Genomic DNA, 9967 nt, shown 5'->3' with positions numbered 1-9967 from the left:
ACCCCACAAGGGCTCCCCGAGGGGTCTGTGACCCCACAAGGGCTCCCTGAGGGGTCTGTGACCCCACAAGGGCTCCCTGAGGGGTCTGACCCCACAAGGGCTCCCCGAGGGCTCTGCAGGGCCCGGCCTGCGGCAGGGACAGAAGGACTCGGGTGCTCTGCAGCTCTGGGGGTGTGAACCCTTCCCCAGCCGGGCTGTGCCCGTGTGCTGCTGAGGGTCTGCACACAGCAGTGTCCCCTGCAGCCCCAGCCTCAAGCTCCAGGAGCTGTTTGCTGGGGGGGATGTTGTTGGAACGGGAATGCTGGGAAGGATCGGAGCACCCACCTCCCCAGCTCGTGCTGCTGGTTGGGCAGTGCTGGGCAGTGCTGGGCAGCTGGTGTGTGCCAGCTGGGAACCCCTGCTCTCCCTTCCATGGGAATCCAGGCATTTCCAGCCTGGTTGGAGCTGAGGCTGATTTCTGAGTAGGTTTGATGTCTTTGCTTCTCTCCTGGACAGACGTGTCTGTCACGAGGGCACAGGTCCAGTCTGCTGCTCCTGTTGGGAGAGGGAAAATCCAGTTTCCTCCATGCCAATGAGCACAAAGTAATTTTTATTCTGAAAGAAGGTGGTTTCCATGCTGCTCAAAGCTGGGGAAGAAATGTGTGGAGTTTCTTCCCCTGACTTTGGTATGCCTTTTCCAGTTTTTAATAAGAGCCAGTTGGAAGAGCTGTAAAGACTCGTGACCCCTCCTGTTGCTCGTGGCCTTTGAAGATGACAGTAGGCTGCCTCTTCTCAATTCATTCTCTTTTGCATGGTGTGCATTTCCTTTTCAAAAGACGCTTCCCCAAACGAAGATTTTTAACTTCTCCATTCACTCTTTTAATTTTACCTTGTGTGTGTTTGAGTTTATCCATGTTATTACTGGGATAATTGTCATCTAAAGATATCTAGCTTTTCCCTCTTTCTGATATTCCAAATTCTAGAAGACTGCCAAAAAAGAAATGTTGATTCTGAGTGAAGGCTGTGACCACTCTGTCCCAGTTTGAGTCCAAGTCCTTGTCCTAGTTTGATGTAGTCCTTATCTGTATTAATCTGTGCCAGCACAAGTATTAAAGTAGACAGGTACCAACACTTGTCATGCTCACTGTTGTCTGCATGGAATTGGAAGTGACTGGAGTTCTGGGCATTGTTTGTGGCAGAGCAGACAACACGCCTGCTCTGGGTCAGAGCAGCCTTGTAAGAATAAAACCTCTGATTCCTGACAGATTGTTGGGAAATTCTGTAATCAGTCCTGCAGAGCTGGGAACTGCAGGTGTGTTCTGAAATTCACCTTCTAGAAAGTGTGTGCCCTTTCCAAACAGGTGTTGGTGCTCATGGAGTGTATTTTTTGCTTAGGAATAAGGGGGTTTTGTGGGTGTGAGCAACTGGTGAAGAACATGGTTTAGAAAAAGATGCTTTAAATTAAACTTATTACAGAGTGACTTTGAAAAAAGTCGCTGAACATTCATCTGTGAAACCCATTTCATTTTTCACTTAGAGCATCTTTCACATCCTGATCTTTAAATGCTTAGTAAATGTCAAATTTTATAAAATTGCAGGAGTGTTTGTCGTGCTTTCTTCATGGGAGTCAAAAGCCAGAGAAGTTGTGCTTGATCCTGTGATCAAACAGGCAATTGGTGCCAATATCAAAATAGTCCATAGTACTTTGATCTGGTTACTAGACCTTTTTTTCCCTCTTAAACATACTTTATAAATCATCTTTACTGTTTCATGGATTTTGTTAGTGATTTAGAATACAAATATTGATATTTTTCAGTGCTAAAATACAAAGACTTTTTAAAAATACTGCAGGGACCGTGGATGAATGACGAGATGATGGCCTTGAACTCCTCCTAGAGTTAGTCATGCCCAGAGCAAGGGGTGGCCCAGAGCCACTGTCCCATACCCTGTGTACTCAAACTTCAGAAAAGTGAGTGCAGTGTGGGAATATTCTTCTCTGTCGTGGTGTTTCATTTGGATTTCACGAGTGTAGCAGCAAACACTGGTGTCGTACAGTACAGAGTTAGATGAATGAGTCCAGCCCTCTGTGAGGCACAGCAGTGACAGCACAGTTTGCCCAGCAGGTCTGGGATCCGTCCTCCAAACGTGTCTGAGCCCGCAGCCCTCGTGGGTGGATTTACACCTTCAGCAGTGCAGGTCTGAGAGCAAAGATTTGGGTGTTCCACCACAGTGCTCTTGCTCAGCAGTAATCTGTAGTAGATGCAGGCTTTGAGCCTAATAGAGCAAAGTGAAATAGCTGAAATTCCAACCCACATTTTCCCTAGCTCAGATGGAAGGAAATAAAAGCTGTCCCGAGGAACAGATGGTGTTGCTGCAGGCTGCTTTTTGCATCTGACCCCAACTTATTTTCAGCTTTGAAACCTGAACCTGCTGTTCTTGGATGTCTTCAGTGATTTTTCTTTATTAAAACAAGTTGTTCCATGAGCAGCAGAACTAGTAAAGCTTCATTTCCTCTGGATTTTTGTTCCTTGTCCTGAGCCCCAGCCCACCCCTGTGGGTGCAGCAGTGGTTTGAAGTGTGTGCTGCTCAGGCAGCTGGCTGGGCTCTGGCTGTGGCTGATGTGCTCTTGCCAGAGCTGCCTTTTCCTCCAGCGAGGACTCCCCGAGCCACTGGACACTGATTTGGATCAGCAGAGCAGGGAAGGAGCTCTGTGTGTCCTCTGTTGTGCCTGAGTGTGCCTCTTCCCAGGGAATCCTGTCGTGGGATGGCCTTGCTTTGTTTCCACACCTAATGGAACAGTTGGTGCTGATGGGCTCAGTAGCATCCTCCTGGGATGCTCCTGGGATCCTCCATGTCCTCTGAGCTCACAGCCTGGGCTCCACGTGCAGCACTTGCAGTGCCTGGGGGGACACGTCCCCAGAGCAGTTGTGCTGCCCCTGCCATGGCCCAGGGGGGCAGAGGAGTCTCAGTCCATTTACTGTCCAAGAGAAAATTCCTGAGTCATCTGTTGCAAATCAAGATCGAGCCCCTGCTGCAGCCTGGATGAGCCTGTGACTGTGCTTTAACTCTCCGGGAAAATGCTGTTGGCCCCTAGGACAGGAGGACGTGTGGAGCTTGCCCAAAGAGGAGCCCAGCAGTTCTGTTGCTTGTTCCCAAGCTTTGCTTTGTTAGTGACAGCAGCTATTTATTTTCTCAGGTGTCTTGGGCAACTTTTGTGTTAGAAACCTGTGTGAGACTGTGAATTCCACTGGCATGTCTGTTTGTTCCATTGTGCAGAGACTCTCCTGGTGGTGTGGGAATTTAGTGCTTTATCAAAAATAGGCCTGACAATCCTGTCAGTCTGTGTTGGGTGGGAGAGGCATTGGCCCCCAGGAGCAGTGGCTGATGTGCTTTGCTGGCTTTGGTGGGGACTTGCTCTATAAAATCAGCACAATGTTTGTTTGAATCAAACCATTCATTTATGTGGCCATTTAAGCTACATGTGATAAGTTCTTACATGAAACAAACCCTGGCGCTTTTTCGAGCTGTCTGATGATAATTCAACATGATTTTTCTACAGTGCATGGTTGCCTTGGCATCATTTTTGTGCCTTTTTGGGTGAATGAGACCAGGCAGGACAGATGAGGAGGATCCTGGTTTGCAGACAGCGTTATTTCCATCATCTCCCTTTACCAGCACAGAAGGAAGGGCTCCTCACCTCCCTCTGCTGCTTCAAGCACAGCTCTAGAGCTGGGGATAAACTGCCTGGGAGGCTGGTTGGGCAGGATTCATCCTTAGTTTCCAGGCTTGCTAGTTGCCTGGAGATAAATTTATTTCTAGTCAGGCTTGAGAGTTCAATAAACCCTCACAACAACATCCTTGGCTTTTGATTTGTTGGCTACAGGTAAATAAGGAGAGCAGAAATTCAACAGCCTTCTCCAGGAACCAGTGAAGAAAAGTGGCTTAAGACAGTTATTTACCAGAAATATTGGATTACACTTCACCTTTAACACATTTGTGTCTGTGTGGTGCCAAGGTGGATCTCCCTGTGTTCTTGCTGGCTGATGGACATGGCTTAGCTAAAAAACACATCCCACTGCTACAGGCGTTCCTTGGGGGAAATGTATTTGGAGCATTTGCCTTCCAGCTGCCTTGGGAGCCCAGGTCAGCAGCCCCAGTTTCAGGAGGTGGGGTCACTCCCCCTCAAAGGTCAGGCCCTGCCATGTGCAGCACAGTGACCTTCAGGGAGCTGCTGTTTGCTCCAGAAATAGCTGCGTGGGCCAGAGGCAGTGGGGCACCTCTGGGCTGAGCAGGATGGCAGAAATTCTGAGGAGACAACAAAGTGTGTGTCCAAAACCAGCATAAAAGCTTCAGCTGAAAGCTCCTTCCTCGAAGTAGAGCTCAGTGGGTGCATTACCAAAGGATTTATGTATCTGTGTGACTGACTGCAGTGGGGGAGCTGCAAACCCTTTGCTCCTGGGGCAGTCCCACATCAGCTCCTGTTGGAAGCAGCAGTGAGATGTGCTGTGGCTGGATTGTTTTGTACCTGTGAATGTTCATTCAGAAGGCTGGAACTTAACCAGGAATGTATTCTCATTAATGAAAGTTCTTCCTTTCTGAAGGCACGTGACTGTGCAGCAGCTGGTCAGTAGGACAGAGAATTTGTCTTGTCATTAACATCACCCAGACATCTTTTTTTTTTTTTAAAAAAAGCAGCCTGACATGCTGAGATCCCTGTGTCCCATCTGCAGGAGGCACTGCTTCCCTCGGCTGCCCAGGGTGTGTTCCAGCTGCTGCACACACAGCTCACCCTTCTTCCCAGTCGTGGCTGGGTCGTGTGCCAGGCTGGGTGGGTTGGTTCAGACCTGTTAAGTCATGGACCAAAACCTTCCCTTTCTGTAGTCAGAAAGGAGAGACTGTGAGGTTGGGCTGGGTTTGCACGGTGCAGAGAGCTGAGAACAGCTGTGAGGGGAGCAGCAGGTGCCAAAGGGGACACCAAGTGTGATGAAGGGGTAGATCCTCAGTAGTATTCAAACAGACAGAACTGTTGCTTAGATCTTCTCTTGGTTTGTGTCTCTGCTTGATTCAAGAGTCCTATTTCAGCATGGTTTGAGTTGTATCCAAAATCCTCTTGTTGCTGCTGCTGGGGCCACATCACAGCATTGGTGTGTTTGTGTTGGCTGGTTTCAGGGGTGTGCAGGACAGCCCTGAAATACCTGGGAGCTGTCATGTTGCTCTGAGGGTGTAAATGGATGTCTTTTAAAGTTACTTTCTTAAACTATAATTTTGAGGAGTTAAAACTGCTAAACCCCAAAGCCAGTGTTCCCTGTGCTCAGGCTGTAATAACCTGCAGGGGAGATTCTGGTCACGAGGAGTGTATTGGTATGCAAGGAGTGACTCCTCAAATATTTCTTCTTCCTCCAGATTGAATTCAAAGTTGCTTGAATAGAGGAAAACAAGATAAAAAATCCTGGGAATGCATGGATGATTAGAACTCGGGATACATTTCTCTCTCTTATCTTGTGACTGTATTGGTTTAAGATGAACAGAATTTTAGAGCATTTGCTTCCTGTCCTAAGGAACTGGTCCTGCACAACAAGTAGAAAACACGTACTGAGCTGTTGTTAAAGCATGTTTCTTTTCTCTTTGAACTTCCCCCAGGCTGGAGTGAAAGGGACGTTAGGAAGACTAGTGGGAATTTTTGAGGTAAGTTTCAGATATCGACGCTGTGAAATTTTGTTGCAGAAAATTGTCTTGGAATAACCCTGGCTGGGCAGCGTGTTATGGAGTGAGCTGGTGCTTGTGTAAATAAAAGCTCACACTGGTGTGTTCAGCGACTGATCATTGCAGTGGGCACTTTAGCTGAAATCACTGGTGGTACCTGGTGCAACAGTGAATATTCTCGGTGCCTCCACACCCCTCTTGCTGCCAAAGGCCACCCCCAGCCAGGGAGCAAAGTCCCTCCTTCTCCAGCACCCAGAGGGGCTGGTGCAGTGTTTGTGCTCCCGTGGGTGCACACCTGGGGGATGCTGCACAGTCAGCAGGTACCAGACACAGCTCTTGCCCTTGTTCTGTCCCTGACTCTGGAATTTCTGAGTTGTGTAAAAATCTTCCCTGGGTTTTTTTCCCAGCTGAGGAACTGATTTATAAGCACATCAGTCCTCCAACCACTTCCCCACAGATCAGGAACTACACTTTAGGGCTCCAGTCCCTAATAGTATTTTCAGACCTCTCATTTAAAACACAACAGCTTTTAGAGGCTACAGACGAGCTGTAACGTGGCAGGAGCTGCACCCAGGGTGCCCCAGGGTGGTGGGGGGCAGTTTGCAGTCCCCCCCTGTCCTGCTGCCCAGAATGGTTGGTGGTGACTCTGTTCCCTTTGCCCTCCAGAACCGGGACAGGAAGCACAGGACATATGTTTACGTTCTCATCGTCACCGAAGTGTTGGAGGACTGGGAGGACTCTGTCAATATTGGTGAGCTTTGTGCTGGCTGCATTAACTGAGGCACACAAACCATTTCAGCTCAGCACCCCTCTGGGACCTGGAATCCCTGGGAGTGGTTAGGAAGGGTTACAGTGGTGTGTCCTTTGGTTGCTTGGGAAAAAAAATTGTGGTCACATTGAAGCTTTTGTCACCTCTGTGGCCCAAGAGAAGCTAAATAACTGTCCAGCTGTCTCTGCAGCAGTTTTGTGTTTAATTCTTGCACTGGAAGGTGCAAAGCAAAGAGCATGAAGAACTGTCCTGTCTGAGACTAGAGGAAATATATGAGGGCAGTGTGGGTTAATCATTCCCTGTTATCTTTGAAATCTGTGCATTTAAATTGGATTCCCAAATGGAAATGAATCTGTTGTTCCCAGGAGGGATTGCAGTGCAGCACCTGGAATGTGACTCTCCTTAGGCTGTGTATGGAAGGGGTTTATGGGAAGAGAGCTGTCCTCAGGAAATTGAAGTTCACTTGCAAACTGATAGAAATTGGGTGGTGGTTGGTATGTGTCTTGGGTTGTCTTAAAATGAGTATCTGACTTGAATAGAAATGCAGAAATAGCAAAATAAATGGGAGGGGGTTAATTAGGAAATGCAAGTTAGGGGATGTACTGCCCTAAACAAACACCTGTCCTGGGGATGGGAAGCCACCAGTGTGAGGCTGGAGTGGGAGGCCCTCGAGATCAGAGAATCCCAGGAGGAATTTCTCAGTGCCTTTGCACTGCCACTTTGCTCCCAGGGAAGTGAGTCCTGCAGCCTTGGTGCCAGGGAATGACAGCTCAGGAGCAGGAATGCTCAGACTGGAAAGGACAATGTCGTTCTGTGGCACTCACTGATTTCTCTCCTTGCCCGCAGGAAGGAAAAGGGAATGGTTTAAGATAGAAGATGCCATAAAAGTTCTGCAATATCATAAACCAGTGCAGGCCTCGTATTTTGAAACGTTGAGGCAAGGCTGCCTGGCCAACAACGGCACCCCGGTGATGACCACGCCGTACTCCGAGAGCTCCGTGTCCGACATCAGATGACTGACGACGGCCCTGCCAGAGCCATTTCCAAACCCGGACTGAGACCTGGATTCCCCTCCCCTCCCCGTTTCCATGCCTCCTCCCTCACACCAGGCATGGGCAGCCGCCTGGGGCAGAGCAAGTGTTCAGAGTGCTGCAATTTAGTGCAAGGTGGGATTTTTTTTCGTTGGCTTTTTTTGCTTTTTTTGGATCTGTATTTTGTAAGATACATTTTGTGCATGAAGTGCCCCTTTCCCGGTACTGCTCTCCACGGCCTGGAGGCTGCCAGCCCCGCCTCTGCCTTGTGCTCTGAAGTGTCCCGAGTGTCCCCTCCGTGTCACCCCAGCCAGAGCCACTTTTTTCTTTTTTTTTTTTTTTTTTTAATTAAAAGACTTCAATGTGAGATCAGCTCTTCAAGTCTTAGTCTGTACTGTAAAGTGCTGCTCAGACCCGTGTGGGGGTCGCTTGCGGCACATCTGTATAAACTTTTTTTAGATGGAGGATCTAACATTTTAATTTTGCGGGAATTTTTTTAATCCTGGTCTGCTTCTGAAAAGAAGGGTTCATAATTAATCTGTTTGCCTTTTGTTCTGTTTTTTAAAAATACACATTCTGTGACAGTGCTAGTGGCTGGGCCAGTTTACTCCCCATGCAGTATCTCCCGATTTAGTGCAGTGACACTTGAAGTTGAGGGCAGAGTTCAGATCACCTGCAGACATCCCTGCAGACACCCCTGCAGACACCCCTGGCTCCGTGGCTTCTCCGGCAGCTTCCGCCAATGTTTCTGCATTTTCCTCAGAGTGACACCACAAGGAGTTGGTCTTTAACCCTCGGCCAAAACCAAACAGCCTCGGCAACGCTGCGATAGAACCCGGCCTGCGTCGTCTGCAGTGGGAGCCGGGGCTGCACGGGGGGTCAGACAGACAGACAGACTGGAGTGTGGCTCCCCAGTGCTGTTCCCTGCTCCCGCTGCGTCCTGCTCGTGTCTCTCTTGTCCACATGCCTTACGCCGTGCTGAGCTGGACACTTGGAGTTTGTGCTGCAGCGTCGGATCGCGCTGACGGTCGGACAGCCACGTGTGTCCTGGAGAGAGGGCCTGGAGGAAACGTTCGGGTGTTTGGTCTCTTGTCCTGTGGTTCTGCAGCACTTGGAGCGTGCTGGGAGTGTGCCCTCCGTGAAAGGTACAGCTGCTCCGGCGGCATTCCCGGGGGGAGCGCGCCCGGCTCGCGGGAGAGCTCCTCGCTGCGTTGGCACACTTCACACGGGGGTTTGTTGTTTTATTGCTGTAAGTTTCATGCTGTCTTGATTTGCCAACAGTGTTGTCTAGTTGGGAAATAAAATGGGAAGGGTTGGGGCTGGGGGGTGGGTTGGGTCAGGTACAAGTTTTGGGAGGGGCATTAATTAATCCCTGGCTTGGGACAAGAAGTGGTTGCTGAGTTCAGTAACCTCTCCTTTGTCAGAGCAGAGCCAAGATGTGAAATTAAATCTGCAGTGCTCTTTTTTTTTCCTTTTTTTTTCCTTCTCTTTATTTAACAAAAAATATTCTAATAAACACTCACTGTTCCAGAGTTTTCTCTCTTCCCGAGAAGCGCTTACAATCTGAAAATCCGATAGAAATATCCATGGAGCCTGGGACAAGGGGGAATGGTATCCTTGCTGGTTTGGCAAGAAGCTGTTCATTTTAAGATCCTCTTCTGTTCCTTTCCTTGTTCTCCCTGCTTTCATCAGTGTGGAGTAGCAGGGCCAAAAGCAGTGCCAGCGATGGCTGACATGGAAAACCACGTGTAAGGAACAGCCCATTATTCCAGGAGTAGCTCAAACCCGGGCGTCTGGAATTGAGCCTAAATTACACCAGTTCAGCTCACTTCAACTTAGAGACGAATGTACAATCCTTTCTCACTCTGTGCTGGTCAGCCTGAACCAAACTCTCAAAGGGCTTGAATATTCTATCTGGAAGTGTCCAAGGAATTGTGACAGTCGCTGTCCCCGCGCCCTGCGAGGCACCTGACACAGCCACCTACTGCCTTCGAGGAGTCTTGGTCTCTCCTGTACAGATCAGTATGTTGGAAACGCGTTGCAACAAAACAGCTGGTACTCCTGAAAGAGTAACTGCAGTTTTAATATCAGCAGCATGCACACTTTTGTTTTTAAACTAAAAATGTTTTTACAGGGCTGTTAAACTGACAATATAGGGTAGAATATTGTTAATGACTTGCTAATGGCTTATTTGTTTGGGTCAGAAAAATAAATTGTGCCAAGAAAGTGTTTTAATGTGGCATGAATTGATGCTGTTACCACAGAGTGGCTGATGTTATGCCTTGTAACTGGAAATGGCTTCTGGGGCAGGAGTAGTCTTGACCGAAGAGATGCAGATTTCAGACCAGGCCTTAGCCCCGTGCTCCCTGAACTCTCCCTGCACCACACCATTCCCGTCTTCCTCAGCATCTGAGGTTCTCTCTAGAGCTGGTCCAGCTGCACACCCCAGCAATTGCAGTGGTTTTATCCAAACTGGTGTTAATTG

The 9967-nt window shown here is 48.7% G+C and overlaps 1 protein-coding gene across 1 annotated transcript in view; it reads left to right on the top strand.

The window, feature by feature from the left end:
- NUDT3 (nudix hydrolase 3) overlaps positions 1–9713 on the top strand; it is a 23006-nt gene extending 13293 nt beyond the window's left edge. The window contains exons 3-5 of the mRNA XM_027695234.1: positions 5620–5664; positions 6349–6433; positions 7298–9713. Coding sequence (XP_027551035.1) covers positions 5620–5664; positions 6349–6433; positions 7298–7467 — 300 coding nt within the window. The 3' untranslated portion in view covers positions 7468–9713. The remainder of the gene's footprint in view (positions 1–5619; positions 5665–6348; positions 6434–7297) is intronic.
- Positions 9714–9967: the final 254 nt, after the last annotated feature.

Source organism: Neopelma chrysocephalum, unplaced genomic scaffold, assembly GCF_003984885.1.
Source record: "Neopelma chrysocephalum unplaced genomic scaffold, ASM398488v2 Primary Assembly neopelma1_100, whole genome shotgun sequence".
Lineage (NCBI taxonomy): Eukaryota > Metazoa > Chordata > Aves > Passeriformes > Pipridae > Neopelma > Neopelma chrysocephalum.
Note: the sequence above shows the minus strand (reverse complement) of the source record. Positions and strands in the feature narration are given on the sequence as shown.